This window comes from Marmota marmota, unplaced genomic scaffold, assembly GCF_001458135.2.
Source record: "Marmota marmota marmota unplaced genomic scaffold, marMar, whole genome shotgun sequence".
Classification (NCBI taxonomy): domain Eukaryota; kingdom Metazoa; phylum Chordata; class Mammalia; order Rodentia; family Sciuridae; genus Marmota; species Marmota marmota.
In genome coordinates this window covers 4,790,326-4,808,541 of record NW_026000196.1, presented here as the reverse complement: position 1 = coordinate 4,808,541, position 18,216 = coordinate 4,790,326, and the positions used below count along the sequence as shown (strand labels likewise).

Here is an 18,216-nt window from a genome sequence, read left to right as displayed (position 1 = left end):
AATATAATACTGGTGGTCTCTGGTGAGATGAAATTATGGGCAACAGTATTTTTCATTATTATTCAATCTTCCTGTGGTAAATATGTGCTACCTTTTGTAGGCAGGTAATAAAATAACCACTTTGTTCCTTTTCTAATGGAGTCTAGCAGCTCTGCCTGAAAAGATGGCATAGGGACAGTGTGCTCTTAGGCCTACTTTGGCCCAGGAAGAGGCTGGCACTTGGCCTCTTGTTTTCTCCAGCCTCTTGACCAGCCAGCTCTGGCCAGCTCAGCCATTTACACGCCCAGAACCGGTTGTTTCAGGAACCGCCCAGAAATCAGCTGTTGCTTTCCTGGAAGATAGGAGAACCAGGACATGAAGGTCTAAAGAGGGACCGGCAAGGTCACTTGATAAATGTGAGATATTTATAACCATATCTCTCCCCTCCTGCAGATCTCTTCCTTTACTCTCTCAGGGCGGTCTCCCATTGGTCGCTAAGGAAGGCAGCAATGGGACGCTAAGGAAGGCAGCCAACGGCATTTATCATGGGTGGAGATCTGGGTGGATTCACAGAGGGTGGCTTGCTCCTCTCTCTCATTGCCTCCTACTATAAACAATACTACCATTATAGCGAATTGACCACGTGTCGGGTGTTTCTCCACCACTGCATTTCACACCACAACCCTGTGAGGTCCCTACTGGTCTGATGCCCACTTTACAGGTGAAGAACTCAAGGATCAGAGAGGTTAAGGAACTCGCCTAAGCTAACAGTAGTGGATTCCAACCCGGGCCAAGCCAGGGCTCCAGCTAGTGAGACCGCCCCGCTTAGGGACAGGACCAGCGAGCCTTCCAAGGTCAAGAAGGACGCAGCCCCGTGGACCCCGCGGCCTATTTGGGCACGCAGCCACGGTTGGGGACAAGACCCGACGCGGGGCGGGAAGACAGCCTGGAGTCCCGAGTAAATGCCCGGGGTCGGCCGGAGTAGTGGCCGGGCCAGGGCGGTGGGGAGAGGGATCGCGCGGCTGCGGAGCCCAGAAGCCAGAAGTGCGCCTGGGGACCATTCCCGTAAACGCTGGCAGGACGGGGCGGGGCGGGGCGGAGCTTGGCCTCGGCCCAGCATTTCCGGGGACACCGCGCTGGACAGAGGGCGTCCGCTGGACACTCCGGGCCCCCAGGGACTGCGTCGGGCCGTCCTGGCAGCCGGAGCGAGCCTGCAGAACCTCGGGCCGCACTGTGGCTCAGAGGTAGCTACGCCGGGGGCGGTGACTCACTCCAGGTAGGCGCGTGTGTGTGGGGGTCGCCAGGCGGCGTGGGACTTGCGGCCCTAGGGTAACAAACGAGGCCCAGGCAGCTGGACAGCCTCAGTCCCCCACTCTGCGAACTACCACCTCCCGCCAAGCCCCTCTCCCAAGAGGGCGCCACCTGCACGCTCTGACGGGCACCCGCGCCCGCCACTCGGGGAGCCTGTTGCCATGGCAGCGCAGGAGGCTGGCCCACGTTCCCATGGCCACCGGGGGCCTCTGCTTCGAATCCTTTAACTGCGTCTTAAAACACTCTGCTTATGCCATCCCTTACTCCCAGACCGGGAATTCTGACCCGGGAGGGAAGAGTAGTCACTTGAAATTTGGAAAGGCTTGGACCCCTCATGGTGGTCTTTTTATACCCTCCAAGTTAGGCCCTTTGTTATGGCTTTTTTTTCTTCTCTACAGCAATAAGGTGGATTTAGGGGATAGGAGGGGAGGAACGTGAGGGTCTTGGGAAAGAGATCCTGTTGTGGCCTCTCCAGAGCCATTATGATTTAGCACAAAAGTGCGGGAACCTTGGGTCATCTTGGGAAGGTCATCAAACTTCTGCTTATATTTCCTCATGGGTAATGTATGTTATTTAAGAATCACAGGATTGGGCTGGGGTTGTAGCTCAGTGGTAAAGCGCTTGCCCCCCATGTGTGAGGGAGGCTCTGGGTTCGATTCTCAGCACTGCATATACATAGAGAATCAAAGCCCATCAACAACTAAAAATGCATATAAAAGTTTTCAAAAATCACAGTATTCTTGTGGAGGGCTGAATGCCATAAGAGCACAGAAGCATATAATTAAAAAAAAAATTTCCCCTATAGATGCTTTACAACTGGAAGAGATTTAGAAATCACTTAGTCCTGTGCTCCCTCATTTTCATGGGGGAAACTTGACTCGCAGATTAAATTACTTCCTAAAAAATACAGTGAGTTGGTAGGAAGGCCAGAGTTTTAACTCAGTTGCCTGAGTCCCAGGCTGTGGCTGTTTTCCTTTGTGAATATTCTTTCAGAAGCTCAGAGAAATAAGGTATATCACCCGCTATTGGCTGAGGATAATTTAAAGATGGAGATGGGACTGGGCATGGTGGCTCATGCCTGTACTCTCAGTGACTGGGGAGGCAAGGCAGGAGAATCTCAAATATGAGACCAGCTTCAGCAATTTAGTGAGGCCCTAAGCACTTTAGGGAGGCCTATCTCAAAAAGAAAAATTTTTTTTTTTCTAAAGGGCTGGGGGAGAGACTGGGGTTGTAGCTCAGAGGTAGAGCACTTGCCTAGCATGTGTGAGGCACTGGGTTCGAATCTTAGCANTTCCCAGTGACATTAAATGTTTCTTTCTTTACTCAATAGAAAATTGGAGGAAGGTTGGGCTGGGATTGTTGCGGCTCAGTGGTTGGGTGCTTGCCTTGCATGTGTGAGGCACTGGGTTCGAATCTTAGCACCACATATAAATAAATAAAGGTCCTCAACAACTAAAAAAAAAAAAATATATATATATATATATATATATATATAGAGAGAGAGAGAGAGAGAGAGAGAGAGAGAGAGGGCTTAGGAGAAGGAAAAGGGGGACTGGGAATGTGGCTCAGTGGTAAATCACCTCTGGATTCAATTCCCGGTATCAAAAAAAAAAAAAAGAGAGAGAGAGAATGGGACTGGCAGTGTGGCTCCGTGGTACAACACGTGTTTAGCATGCTTTGAGGCCCTAGGCTCTATCCCCAGCTTCAAATAAATAAAATTAAAGACGGAGACATTGACAATAGGTAAACTAAAGATGGGAAATTGAGGCTTTTGCTTTAGGGAGAACTGAAAAATTCTCTCTCCCTGGCACATGGGTCTTGTGCCCAGGACTTTTACTTTAATGCTGTTATCTAATAGGAGCAAGAGAATTCAGCCACTCTCCAACATACTACCTCTTCTGAAGCCAACAAAGCTGAGACTAGAGATATATGAGTAAGAAAACCCTTTGCCCGAAAGCCAGGAAATGAGGCTCTGGCCCTACCTGCATGGTGTGGTACCTTTTCCTTTGAACAGGATAAAGGAAGGTGGGAAAGAAAATCCAGGAGGAGTACTTGAATTAATCGTTTGGAAATGATTTGAGACGGGCAGCTAGAGCAGAAAACTCATTTATTCAGTTAGTAAATATTTACTGTGTGCCTGCTATTTACAAGTTCTGCCCTGGGGCTGGAGATTTAAAAACCCGAGTTAGGCAGGTCTGGTTCTTGCACCAAGCAGCTTGTAGAAGAGAAGGGAAGAGAGGGATGGGATGTGCAAATGAGTGTTTTACTACAGCATAATGAGTGCCTTAATGGAAATCTGAGCTGAGTGCAGAGGGAACCCAGAGAAGCAACTCCAGAAATCTCGTCAAAAACAGCAGGATTCTAGCCTCTACTGCCTGGGAGCACTGCTGGAGCTCTGCCAGGTTGGCCCTGGCCACTACCTTTTGGTAGTAATGGACATGTCTAAAGAAATGTGGGTGAGGATGGGTTTTCCCTGGAAAGAAGAGCTTAAAGGATCCTGATGATCTATAACTGTGAGGCAGCTACCATTTCCTTCACATTATCAACAATGCTTAGAAGGCAGCAAGTACCCAAGAAACATTTGTGGAAAGAAGGAATGAAGAAAGGAAGGATGGAGAAGGAAGGAAAAGAGGAAGAATGAGAGAGAGAGAGAGAGAGAGAGAGAGAGAGAGGAATTGGAAGGCAGGAAGGACAACAGCCCATATTATCTGAAGAGGAGATGGCTTTAGAAACCTGGTTGAGATTCTGACTATAGGTAGAGTGCCCATGTGGGCCCTGGAGTAGAAGATCTGGGTCTGGTCCTAGTCCTGACTTAGCACTTATGTGACTTGAGCAAGTTCCCGAGCCTCTCTGTGCTCCAGTTTCTTGTCTGTGTAGTGGGAATAAACTGTAACTTATGTCTCCCTCTGTTGTGAGGATTAAATAAATGATTAAATGTAAAAAGGTCAGCACAGTGTTAAATGTCAACTTTGATTTAGGTGAAAAGAGTTCGCCAAATATTTCACATCACAGTTATATAACTGTTCCAAAGTAAGGTATGATTTCTTTTTACCTGAAGAAGGCTAATTTTTTGTTTGTTTGTTTGGAACTGGGGATTGAACAGGAGAGTGCTCTGCCTCTAAGTTACATCCCTAGACTTTGTATTTTTTATTTTGAGACAGAGCCTCATTTAGTTGCTGAGGGCTTTCTAAGTTTCTGAGACTGGACTTCAACTTGACTTGTGATCCTCCTGCCTCAGCCTCCAGAGTTTTGGGGATTATAGGCACATGTCAGAGTGCCTGGCTTGATCAAGGCTAATTTTGAAAGTTCCCTATATCTGCAGATGAACGTAACTTAAAGAAATGGTTCCTCATTTTTTTGGGAGGGGAGTTTTTTGTTTGTTTGTTTGTTTTTAAATATTTATTTTTTTAGGTGTAGATGGACACAACACAATGCCTTTATTTTTATGTGGTGCTGGAGGATCGAACCCGGGTCCCGCCTGTGCTAGGCAAGTGCTCTACCACTGAGCCACAATCCGGGAATTTTTTATTTTGTTTTGTTTTGTTACTGGGGATTAAACCTAGGGGCACTGTACCACTGAGCTACATCCTTAGCCCTTCCTATTTTTTATTTTGAGACAGGGTCTTATTAAATTGTCAGGCTGGCCTCCGACTTTTGATCCTCTTGCTTCAGCCTCCTAGATCACTGGAATTACAGGCATGAGCCACCTAACTTATGTCTCCCTCTGTTGTGAGGGAGTTGACAAGGATCCTTTTGAAATCAGATGAAAGCTCTGATCCCCTTTCTCCAGAAATAGCATGTCATTCTTGGGGTTCACAGTTTCCTGACGCCTACCCTGGGGTTAAGGGGCTCCCTGCTCTGCTCCACATTCCACAGGCTGCAGTGAAAAGGCCTAAGGCAGCATTCATTGAAGAGGCTCTAGGAGGTGCAAACTGGGGTCTGCTCTTTCAAGCGGGTATGGAAACCACAAGATAGCGATTTGGAACTAATCCCATGTCTGGGTGGGTCTGGCTCCTTAGAGCTCCCTCCCCTGCTGGGACCAGGCTAGGGCCACTCCAAGTGCTGCAGAGTTCCTGGTGTGGCAACCTCTAGCCTGATGCTCACTTTACACTTATAAATGGTGCTGCTAGCAAGTCCCAGGGAGTCACGGGCCTAGGTAGATAGTGTATAAGCTCCCTCAGAAAAGTCTTTGTTGCCCTTTCTGCGAGTGTTGTCTCCTGATGCCATTGCTTTAGGGTGGCAAGTGGGCATACCACTATGGGTTGGGTATTTCGTAGAACCTTCATTCTGGCAAAGCAGGGTGGAAGTACCATCCTTGCAACCACAGAAAAAATAGCAACCTATATGTCTATTCCCACCACCCTTGTAGGCATACCAACCTGCCTACCCTCTAGATTCAGCATCATAGTCAAGAGAAAGGCTCTATCTGGGAGCAAGAGTGGCAGCCACCAGGTAATCTAAAGTGATTGAGACCTACCAGGTGACCTAAAATGCCCATCCTCTCTGGGACAAAAGAGGCTAAGTGGAGAACCTTGGGCCTGGGAAGGAAGGTTTGTTCTCTTGGGTGACGGCAGGGCCCTGGCCTTCATAGGGCAATGCCTAGGGGCCTGGGGCTCAGAGTGGATTTACGGAGGAAAGAACTCAGTGGCAAATGGGGAGATAAGTTTCTTACTTCTTAAGATCTTGAGAACTGAGTATTATAATAAGCTGAACTGGAAGCTAAGACTCTTTCTCCCCCAGGCCTGAATCCTTCTTGCCCCATCCTTACCTGGCCTAGAACACTTACCTTCTACCTGTGAGAGGCTGCAGTGGTTTGAGAGCAGGGCAGAGTTGCTGGGCAGTTACTGTGCCCCTTCAGGGTTACAGGTGCCAAGTACCTGTCAGGCCAATTACCCTATGCTCTCTAGTCCCCCCAGTGAGCAGGCCTAAAGGCACAATATCTCCTGAGCTAGTGTTGGGGGTGCAAGGGAGTGACAGTGGCAACTTCATGTTCTACCCTGCCTGGGCAGGGACAGGTTGAGCCCTGCAGGTTGCACAATACCCCTGTAGGTGTGGGGGGGGCGCGGCGGATCCCCTCCCAGGGAGTGGCCAAATCAGGCCCCAACAGGCCCAGTGGGGGTGGTGCTGGGTGGCAGGCTGCTCACCATAGCTGGCACACCCAGGTTTGGGCTGGGCAGGCTGGTTTCTTCTCCCTGTGAGAGTTGCAACCTCAGCACTGGATTTGCAGGAGGCAGCCGAACCAAGAAAAGAGCCTAGAAGGGGTGGGGGGGGGGTCCTTAGCATGGGCATCTAACATGGTTAAAAGTTGTTGAGGCTTTGGACAACTTTTAGATGGAGGTTGAACTGATACCATAGCCTGGAACATGGAGCATTCACTACATTCCAGTGTTGCCAGTTGCTTTATAGGTATTATCTCTTCATTTCTCTTAACTGCTCTAAAGTACTGTTAGTATTCCCATTGCAGATGAGAAAATGGAGGTCCAGAGGATGCATGGCTTTCTTTCCCATTTTTTTTTTTTAAACAAGCACTTTACCATTGAGCTACACCCCCAATCTAAACAACTTTCTTAAAGCCCACAAAAATAACGGGTAATGTTGATTTCTTCTGACAGAAGAACCTGTGTGCTCAGTCACTGGATTCTTGCACTTACAGGATCAAGAAAAAAACAAAGGACCAATGGATAGGAACCTGGTTTGGGGAATAGAGATGAGGCCATTTATTTACATTCATTGCCAGACCTTGGTTGAAAGCTGCCTGAGATTTGAAGGCAGTATTAGTACTAACCCTGGGTGGATGCCCTCTTCTGCAGAGGGCACTGCCCCAAGGAAGCACCCAGCCCCCAGGACCTGGCAACTATTGGCTGATTTAAAAGCACACACAGGATGTGCCAGCTGGTGTCACTTGCTCATCAAAATGTATCCATGCTGTAGCTGAGCTGCTTACGGAGCCCTAGGGAAGAGACACTAGCAGCGTGCCCAGCCAGGGCAGGATGGGGAGCTGCAGCTGCAGATTGGTATAAGAGAAGGACTTGGGGCTACGAGGGGATAGTGGCAGGGGGCCAGGACCTGAGGAGCTGGGCCACAGCCAGTTTGTGTCTGCAAGGCCTTGCTTGGGCAGGCTGCCAGTCAGCACCAAGAGCAGGGAGAAGTCTGGAGACTACTCTAGGAGGGAAAGTGGGACCTCTGGGTTCAAGCTCCACTGGACTTGGCAGGAGGCCCCTCCCCCAAGGGCAGCAAACAAAGCAATGACTCCCGAGTAGAATTGTGGGAGCCAGGGAGCCAGGCTCCCTGGGTGGGAATCAGAGCTGGCAGGCTTGGCTAGGGGCTGCCTGGCAGGGGTCATTCATGGGCAAGGATGCCTTGTTTGCACCTGGGCAGAAGTGGTACCTTGGGTGATTAATCAGTATTGATGGGTTTAGGAGACTGAATGTGGCCTGCTGAAGGTTCTATGGCTAATGCTTGCCCGGTGCCTATTCCCAGCCTTCCTGGAGAGAAGGAACAGGAGAGAGGCAGCAGATAGATGTGTTCATTTGATTCACATTTCTTCTTCTTCTTCTTCTTTTTTTTTTACAGGGATTGAACCCAGGGGTGCTTAATCACTGAGCCACATCCTCAGATCTTTTTTGTATTTTATTTAGAGACAGGATCTTGCTAAGGGCCTCAGCCTCTCTAGCCACTGGGATTATAGGCGTGTGCCTCCACACCTGGTTCACAGTTTTCTTCTTGTTCTTTTTATTTTCTCTTTCTCAGTAGCCTTTCTTATTTCTCATCATTCTCTTTCCTTCTTCTGTAGTTCCTCTCTCTTTTTTTAAAATTTTACCACCTGATCCCCTTTTTGTTCTCTCTCTATCTCTCTTTTTGGTCCTAGAGATTGAATTTAGAGGTGTTCTTCCACTGAGCTACATTTCTAGCCCTCCCCCCTTTAACTTTGAGATAAGGTCTCACTAAGTGCTGTGGCTACCCGAAAACTTTCCATCCTCCTGCCCCTCCTGCCCCAGCCTCCCAAGTAGCTAGGATTACAGGTGTGGCCACCACGCCCAGCCAGTCTCTCTTTTTTTCCCTATGATAATAGATAGAAAGTATAAGTTTACATACAGTAAAATGCATGGATCTTAAGTATACAGCTTGACATTTTAACATTTGTACACACTTGGAAAACCAATACCAGATCTAGATGTAGAATGTTTCTATCATCCCTCAAGTTTCCTCCTCTCCTGCCTACAAGTCGTGTACTCACTAGTCTGACATCTCTCACTACAGAGAAGTTTTGTCTCAACTTTGTTATAATGTCTTCTAATGCACATTTTACCTCTTATTCTTTATTTTGTGTGTGTGCTACTGGGATTTGAACCCAGACACTTAACCATTGAGCCACATCCCCAGCCCTTTTTTATATTTTATCTAGAGACAGGGTCTCACTGAGTTGCTTAGGAACTTGCTAAGTTGCTGAGGCTGGCTTTGAACTCGAAATCCTTATGCCTCAGCCTCCCAAGCCTCCCAAGGGATTACAGTCTCCCAAGGGATTACAGGCATGCATGCGTGTGCCACTGAGCTCCCCCACTTTACCTCTCATTCTTGTGCCTTTGTCCTTATATGTGCATAAGACAGACCCTCAGATAGAGAAGGCAGGAGGGTCAGAATGAGAGGAAGAGTAAGGACCAGTGAGCATGGGTGGAGATGGAGATGGAGGGCCACACTTGATGATGACTTCATCCTGCTGGCTCCGGGCACAGAGGAAGTGTTGCTTTTCTCTCTGCCCGCCTCCCCACCACTCTGTACTCCCTTTCCAAGCTGCCCCCTGAGCTCTTTATAAACACTGACAATTCTGGCTAAGAAAGACTTGCCTCCATCCAAGAGAAGCAGAGGGGAAGAAGAGACATGTCATTGGCTTGGGAACCACTCTTCAGCCCATAGGAAGTCTGTTCAAAGGAGATTTTTCTCTGTCGGTTGTCCTGTTTCTTCCAGTCTGGGGAGAACACATTAGCACACTCACAGAAGACGGTGGAGCCCACGAGGACTGAGATTGCCAGGCTGGGGATGCGGGTTAGAGGGCTCTTCTCCAGGCCAACATTGGGCCCCTCCTATTGTCAGCCCTGTGGAGCTTGTACTGGAGTGCCATGAGAGGCAATGGGGGTTTGGAAGACTGAAGACCTGTCACTGCCCTCGAGGGGCTTGCTGCCCAGTTGGCACAAGACATACTTTTGAAGCATTTGAGCAGCCGTGAGCAGGATATAATTAACCACCAAGTGAGGCTGCAGCAGCCCCTGCCTCCTCTCCCCAGAGATGAGTATAGCCCTGTGTTGCCAAGACACGAGGCAGACCAATCTTTCTGCCACCTTAGGAACTATCTGATGTTGAGATTCAGGTTCTCAACAAAGACTAATTGAGCAGGTGGCCACAGATCAAGTGCTGCTCTAAGTAAGGGCAATAAGCAGAAAACAAGAGAAGGAAATGCTGTAACCATTACCTTCATTTTGACAAGATTTCTTGAAGGTTTTTCCCATAATAGTCTTGTGGATAATATGGAGAAACGTGGGCTGAACAGTGGAGTTAGGAGGGCACAGAGATAATTGCTCAACCTATTAGGGCTATTGGTCTATTTTAACCCTATTGAGGGGATCCTATGACATGCCACGGGGATCTGTTTTCGGTTGTCTTACTTATTTTTCCCAAATGAAGAGCTAAAGGATCGGTACAAAAATATCCATAACTTTACCTTTATTGACAAACTGTTAAAGTTTTACCACAGTCATGTTCTTACTCTTTCTAACACACACACACACACACACACACACACACACAATTTTTTTTTTTTTTGCTGAAGTATTTGAAAATAAGTTGTAGTATCATGACACTTCACTTCTAAAAACCTTAGTAGGCATTTCCAAAAAACAAGGACTTTATCATACATAAGAAATACCATCACATACCTAAGAAAATGAGCAATATTGAGCATGCCTGTAATCCCAGCTGAGGCAGAACCATTGCAAGTTCAGGGTAACTTAGTAAGACCCTATCTCAAAAAAATTGGGTACAGTCCCCATACAAACAAAACAAAACAAAACAAAAACCTAGAAAATAAACAATAAAGTCAATAAATACCAGCTGGGCATGGTATTTATTACACACCTGTAATCCCAGTGATTTTGGAGACTAAGGGAGGAGGATCACAAATTTGAAGTCAGCCTCGGTAACTTAGATCCTGTCTGAAAAAGGAAAATAAAAGGGCTGGGGATGTAGCTTAGTGGTAAAGCATTCCTGGGTTCAATCCCCAATACCAAATTTTTTTTTTTTTAAACCCAGTAAATATCATATTACACAGTCTACATTAAAAATTTCCCAATTGCTCCATGGCATTTTTTCTCTCCAAGATTCAATCAAGGTTCATTTATTACCTTTGGTCATTATGCCTTTTTAGTCTCTGAACCTAAAATGGTCCCGTCTTTTTTGCCTGTTACTAGATTGACCTTTTGGAAGAATTCAGGCTAGTTGTTTTATAGAATGTTCCACATACTGGATATGTCTGATTGCATCCTTGTTATTAGATCTGGGTTAAACACTTTCTGCAAGAATGCCACAAGATTGTTGTATACTTTTTTTTTTTTTAATATTTTTTAGTTGTAGATGGACACAATACCTTTATTTCTTTTTATGTGGTGTTGAGGATCAAACCCAGTGCCCCATACGTGCAAGGCGGGCACTCTACTACTAAGCTACAGCCCCAGCCCTGTTGTATACTTCTTATTGCATCAAATCAGGAGGTAAATTATGTCACACAGTCCTATAACCAGTGATGATACTTTTGGCCTTTTGGTTAAGATGGTAGCTACCAGATCTCTCTCTCAGAGATAATTCTTCCCTTTGGTAATTAGTAAAGTCATTTGTGGGACAGACTTTGAGACCTTGCTAATACATACTTTCCTAATAATTTGCCATCCAATTGTTTCACATTCATTGATGATTCTTGTTTGAGTCTACATTTTTAGTCAGCATTTTTCTGTAAAGAAAATCTTCCTTTACAGAAGATTTTCTTTACAGAAATTAAAGGATTATATTTTAATTTCATGCATTAGAAGCCATTATGCTATTTGATGCAAAAAGTGGTCATCAAGCTGGCTCCTAAGTCCCTTCCTGCCCTGCAAAATTTGCTCAGTAACAGAATAAGACACCTCCTAGGTCTCCTTTTGACATGACCCCATAAGTCTTTGATCACTCTTTGCTTTCTGGGCCAACAAACTGTCCTGTGTTTACTTCATACTTTTCCTTTCATTTTCCAAGGAGTCCTTATTCCTTTTATTGGAAACTGGTTTATAGAAACCAAGATCTGGGCGTTAGGTCTGCTCATCCATTATCTTTATCAATGACTTGTATAAAGGCATAGAAATACTTAGCTAAATTTACAGATTACTCAAAAGTGGGAGGGGAATATTGCAGCAATATTCAAAATGACTTCAGGAGGATGAAACCTGGGCCAGAATCAATAGATTTACAAGAGATACTAAGTCCTGTGTTGAACTGAAAAAGCTAATTGCCTAATTTCAGATTTGGGAGAGGTCTTTACTGGATCAAAGCGTATAAAAACTAGTTCTATAGCTGGCTATGGTAGCGCATGCCTGTAATCCCAGCGGCTTGGGAGGCTGAGGCAGGAGGATCACAATTTAAAGCCAGTCTCAGCAATTTAGTGAGGCCCTAAGCAACTTGACAAGACCCTGTCTCAAAAAAAAGAAAGAAAGAAAGAAAGAAAAGAAAAGAAAAAATAAACCGTGTGTGTGGGGGGGTAGTGGGGACATGGCTCAGTGGGTAAGCACCCTGTGTTTAATCCCTGGTTCAAAAAAAAGTTCTATTGTAAGTTAAAATGAGCCTGTAGTATTTTGTGACTCTTAGGTTACACTCATTCATTCATTCAACCAATATTTATTGGGGCCTGCCACCATATATCAGTACTGTTCTAAATGCTTAGGACAGGCTAACAAACCAACCAAACACAATTCCTGCCCTTTGATTTTCACCATTGAGCAGAGGAGAGGGGTGACCTGATTTTCTTTGATACTGGGGATAGAACCCAGGGGCACTTTACCATTGAGCTGTATCCCCAGATCTTTTCATTTTTATCTTGAGACAAGGTCTCACTAAAATTGTTGAGACTGGACTGCCTAAGGATCCAGGGATTATAGGTATGGGCCACTGTGCCCAGCCTGATTTTCACTTTTCTTTCTTTTTTGACCATAGTCTTTTTATTTTTTATTTTAGAGACAGGGTCTTGCTGAGTTGTTTAGGGCTTCACTAAGTTGCTGAAGCTGGCTTTGAACTTGGGACCCTCCTGCCTCAGACTCCCCAGTCACTTGGACTACAGGCAAATGACACCACCTGCCCCTGTGGAATTCTGTATCCAATGCTAGGAGCCCCTTTAAAAGGGATGCCTAGCTTGCACCATGTGCACACAAGGATGTCAGGATGGTGGAGGTGCAGATATCATGTAACATGAATAAATTTGGTTTGAAGAGAGAAGACCTGGGCCACTTGGAGTGCTATGCTCACCCTCTGCCTGCTGTGGGAGAGGATATGGCAGCAGGGAGGCAGGGCAAAAGGATGTGACTCCGAGGACACTGATTTTGGCTGCGGGGTGAAAAAGAGTTGTCTTGCATTTGCAGCAAATTCCTGGAGACTTGGTTCCCAGGACACCGAACTGAATAGCAGAGGCTTTCAAACTCCTTTGTTATTATAGTTAAATAAGGAATTACATTTTACTGTAATCCTGTGCACACTTAGGAAAAACTGAAACAGGTTTCCCCAAACATCCATTCTGTGATCAATGAACTCTGCTTTTTCTAGGTTGGTTTTTCACCAAATTGATTTCAGAATTCAATAAGGGGTTCAGGCTACTACTGAAAACCCTTGGTCTCAGCATTGCTGAACTCCACCCATAGGGATGTTGGGAGAATTGTGGATAGCTGCCTCTGGAATACCACTCCAGCATTAGTGGGTCCTTTCCCCTGCCAGGCCAAGTGCATATTGTGAAGAAGATCTCATTTTCTTGGCAGTGTAGTGTATTAAATTCTCTTAGCCCACTTAAGCTAATTTTGCCCCGCCTCCTGGGTTTAGGGTGGACAGAATTCTAAGCATGGTCAAACCCCGGCAGGGTACCTAGACTAAGTGCTGAGCCTGTAGTGAACCGCCAGCTAAGACCTGCAGTGGATTGACTCGTGCGGAAATTAGATTCGCAAGCAACCAGCCCCCCTGTCTGCATGAGCTCGGCGGAGTTCATTTGTTCACAGACAAGTGGGTGCCAGGAAGGGGGGCTAGGGGGAGCCGCACATAAAGGAAAGAGACCGAGGCCTGACCTTCCCAAGGCGCACAATTCTCAAACTGAGGTCTCGGAGGAGCCAGAAGGGGGCCCTGCCCCGCGCTGGTGGGCGGGTCTGAGAGGTAGGGCGGGGATCTGGGGGTCTTCTGTCGTTCGTGGTCCAGGGCTCCAGCTGCGTCGGTGGCTACTTGATCTCGCGGCTTGGCCGCTCCAAGCGAGCCCAGAGGGGGTGCACTAAGCCTGCGCCCCTTATGCTTCCAGCGCCCAGGAAAAAGGAAGAGGGAAGGGGAGGGTTGGACAAGGAGCGGAGCCCAGAGAGGCAGGACTAACCGCCCAACTTCCTCCTTGCCCTCCTCTCCCTCCCTCCCTTCGAGCGACACTCGCTGGGGAGCTTGGTCTGAACCCACTGGCAGTACGTGCGCCGGGCGGGAGGATCGCGGTGCCGGGGGCTCCGGGCCAGCGTTGCAGCTACCCACGTGACTCGTTTCCCGTCCGCGTCCCCTACCCCCAGGTCTGCAAGGGGAAGCCAGAGGAGTGACTCGGGGGCCGGACTGCGGGGCGGGGCTGCTGCCTGCGATTCCAGTTAGCAACCTGAGCCTGAGCTCGAGGACGCCGTCTCTCTCCGCGGTCCGAAGTCAAAGCGCCGCGATGGGCCGGGCAAGCGGGCCAGCCACCCCGCTGCCGCTGCTGCTCCTCTCTCTGCTCCTGTTGCCGCCGCCTCCGACGCGGGCTCTCAGCCCCAGGATCAGCCTGCCGCTGGGTGAGTGCTGCTGCGACCCGCGGGGTGCATGGAGGGGAGGGCTGCTTGGAGAGGTGCCTTGTGCAGAAGTGACCGTGACAAAGGAGGGAGGAGGGGGCCTGTGGGAGGCTTGGGATCCGTTACGATACCTCTTTCAAAAGTGCTGAGGGGAGGGAGGGAAAGGAGAGGGGAGCTGTGGGGCCGAGGGCCTCTTTCTTCCGTTTTCTTTCTGGGCATGGAGGGGGTTTCACTCACTGTCGCCGCCGCTCATCCCCTAGGAGGATGCATTTTCCGTTGTGTCTGGGGGCCTCCGGGTGCTGACCACCTGGCCTGCACTCGGTGGCCACCCTGTCCATCTCCTTGTCTTTGATGCTGGCCAGAACCGGCAGCGGTGCCGCCCCCTGAGCACGGCTCTGGGTGGAGGGAGTCTGGTGCTTGCTGTGCTGTAAACACTGGGGTTCTGGTATTCCTAGCAAGTTACTGCAGCGCCAGGAGAGATGGCTGGCTGGCGAGCGCCTGATCTTTCCTCCCGGCCCCTCTGTCCTTGACTGGAGGGAACCCCCCATCTCCACCGCCCCAGGTCCTGGGAGCCAGCCCTCTTTAGAGTGACCTGGAATGCCATCCTTTTGGGCCACCTTCCTCTGGTCGCCTCCCTTTCCAGTTTCTGCTCTTGCCTCTTTACTCCCAGCTCCTCTTGGCCATTCAGGCTTTGGAATCAGAGGGACCTGAGTCCCCAGCCCAGTAAGTACCTTCTGCTCCCCAGTTTCCTTATTTGGGAAGAGGACTCAGTCGTAGGTATCTTGCAGAGCTATCTTGGGGATTTGATAAAACTAGGTGCAGTATATGGGCACAGGCTTATAGGTGCCCAACAAATGTTTCTCCAAGCCCTTTAACTGGTTGTCACCTTGTACAAATTAGAATAAAGCAAATTAGAGGTTACAGACTGAAACAGTCCAGGCTTCCTTCTCCTCACAGCATCCCCACCCCTAAAAACATCCTATTTACAAAAGGAAAGAGTAGAATCAGCACTTAAATTAAGGCAGGGCTCCAGTGACCTGAGCAGCCCTATGTTAACATCTCTATCTGAAGCATTGCAGACGGCCTGGGTTCAGATCCTACCTCAGCCACTTAGTGACCTGGAGCAAGCTACTTCTGTGGACCTTGGTTTCCTTATTTGTAAAATGGGGATAATAATTGCACCTAACTCAGGTTTCTGAGTATTAAATCATCACATGTTTGAAAAGTCCTTAAGACAGGGCTTGGTACAGAAACTGCTCAATAGGTGTTAGCTATCATTCTTGATATACATTGACCTTGGACCACTCCTACACATCCTGCCCAGAGCTAGGGCAGTTTTGCCTGAGGAGGGGATGGTGGGGGGTGTGTGTGACTGCAGCCCCTTGGATGCTCCAGCTTGTGAAGTGAGAATGAACAGGTGTGTTTAGCCTCAGGCTGACGGCCGTGCTATTTCTGCTGTGACCTTGATTCATTTTTGGCCTTCAGACCCTCTTAGTTTGGGAAGTGAGGTGAAGTGGAGACAGATCCTCTGATGGACTTCACTTATACCTTGGGGAAACTGGACTGGCTCACAGGGCCATGATAGATGCAATAAGTGTCCCACTCAGAAAATGCAGTAAGTGTTGTGTCCAACTCAGAAAAGGGTGACTGGAAAGCAGAATTGGGGAACTGTGAAGGGGGAAAATAAGACGACCTGCTTCCTGAAAACAGCTGAACTCTTAGTTATTAACTGCACAGTTCTAGCACCTGGCTCATTTCCACAGTTAGGCTCTAGTGGGGATTTTTGTCACACACCAAAACCCCCTGTACAGGTCACACCAGTTTATTTGTCAGGACTGTCACAGATTGTACAAGGGTGTCTAGGTGAGAGATTCAGAGGGCCTGAAATGCAGTCCATAGTATTCATCAGACTGGAAGTCCTAAAGAAAAGACCCCTTCCACTGTGCTCTTGGGGCCAGGTCTTCCCAGATGGAACCCCTTTTCCAGACCTACCAAATCCCTAGAATAGTTCAGCAATACCCCCACCTACTGAACTATGGAACACATATCCACACTTGACTGAGCTACCACACCTGGCATACTTCCCCTCCCTGAGCTTCTGCCTGGCCCTTGATACCTGTCTCTACCTCCTATCTATGTGCAGATCCTTTGCCTGTCTGGGAGTTCCAAAGGGGAATGCTCAATAGTGACTGAACAGGCTCATCCTCAGTGTGGCTTGAGGCAGTTTCGTCCCTCATCCCTGGGGGCTCGTTAGATGTTCCTGGCAGCCTGCCCATCTTGGGCAGGCCTATGGTGACCAAGGGATGCTTGGCCCAGGGCCTTTGGGTCCTTCCTTCACATGCCTCTCAGGAAGAGAAGCATGGGACTGGAGACCACACCCCCTCTTCCTGCCACCTACCTTCCCCTACTGAATTCTTACCTAAACCTCCCAAGGGCCAGAATACCTAGGACAGTGGGCTATGTCCACAGCTTAAAACAAATCCATTGAAATGGATGGAGCTTCTAGTTGCTCTGCATCTGGGGTCCCTCATGGAAAACCCCCACCATCAGTGTTGATGAATAGCACATTCTTGGGGCCTTTAGGTGGTGAGGGCATTTGTGGCCTTACCCAGTATCCAGTAGGAAGAGGACGACTAGGGGTAGGCAATGGGGACTCCAGAGTTATCTGGAAGTCTCTGTGAAAGGAATATATGAGAGAAGAGTGTGGAACTTGTGTTCTTTTGCACTGAAAACTGAAAAGTTCTAGGACCAGAGCATTGTCAGCAGCAGGAGTGCTATTGACTATAGGGTCCAGTGCCTCCCAGCCTGGCCATGTGAGAAGAAATAAAACAAATCTGTTCCCTGTTTCACCAAAATCTTATGTAATTCCCTTATTTAGGCAATTTAAGGGAGTTATAATGTCCCCCTGCCCAAGAAGTGCATTTCTGGAAAGCTTGGACACAGTGTGTCTGAACTAGATTGAAAATAAATCTATAGGCCTGCAAACTTCAGTCAAGAAAACCCCACTGAGCAGAGAGCAGGGACCTTGGCACGAATCAGATGCTAATCCTCTGATCCTGGGTCAGGCACCCAGGGTGAAGACTGCCTTGAGAGGTCCCCTGTGCTGCTTGCTTGTTTAGTCTTATCCCACCCTCCTTGTTGCGGCCTCAGCTCGGAATGAGTCTTTGTCTTCAGCTCTGTCCCATCCGCTGGCCTTTTCATGGTTCTTCAGGGCCAAATGGACAGGGCTGTAACTGAATGCTAAGAACCTAGTTGGGAAAACTAGCTGACCTCCCTCACTAACTACATATCCCAGAGCAAGCTTCCGGCCTTCTCCAAGCCTGCTCTCATGTTGGCAAGACTGGAATAATAATAGCAGGACCTGTCGCCCGGAGTCCTGAGAGGATTACATGAAATAACGCAAGTAAAGTGTTTGGCATGATGCCTGGCACGTGCTGCGAGTGTCCCCAGTAAAAGACAGTAGCTTCTGCTCTGCTGTGCTAGAAAGTCCCTCCAGCCTCACTGTGTGAGTCTTTTTGCACCAACATGGTGGACATCGTGTGAGTGCTGGCTGTATACAGCCCTCTGCAGAGGATAGGGAAGATCAGAGTTGGAGAGGGACAGGGAGGGAGAAGATGTCCAGTCCCAAGCAGATGAGATTCTTGGGGCAAAGGGGAACTTTGATTTTTTTTTTTTGAGGGGAAAGTACTGGAAATTAAACCCAGGGATACTTCACCACTGAGCTATATCGCCAGTCCTTTTTAGTTTTTATTTTGAGACAAGTTCTCACCAAGTTACTTTGGGCCTCGCTAAGTTGCTGAGGATTTTAGGTGATATAGTTGGTGTTCTAGCATTTGGAGCTTAGAAGAAGGTAGAAGGTGAGGTA

At 48.1% G+C, this 18,216-nt stretch overlaps 1 protein-coding gene across 3 annotated transcripts in view; it reads left to right on the top strand.

Moving 5' to 3' along the window:
- The first annotated feature begins 1,090 nt into the window (after nt 1-1,090).
- The window catches only part of Sema4b (semaphorin 4B), a 39,413-nt gene continuing 22,287 nt past the window's right edge, over nt 1,091-18,216 (top strand). Inside the window, exons 1-2 of one of the 3 annotated variants that reach the window (XM_048790254.1) lie at nt 1,091-1,255; nt 14,106-14,354. In XM_048790254.1, the coding sequence (XP_048646211.1) occupies nt 14,243-14,354 (112 nt within the window). In that variant the 5' untranslated portion in view covers nt 1,091-1,255; nt 14,106-14,242. Of the gene's footprint in view, nt 1,256-13,239; nt 14,007-14,105; nt 14,355-18,216 lie in introns of those variants that run through there. The other 2 variants (XM_015493063.2, XM_048790255.1) reach the window with 2 other exon arrangements.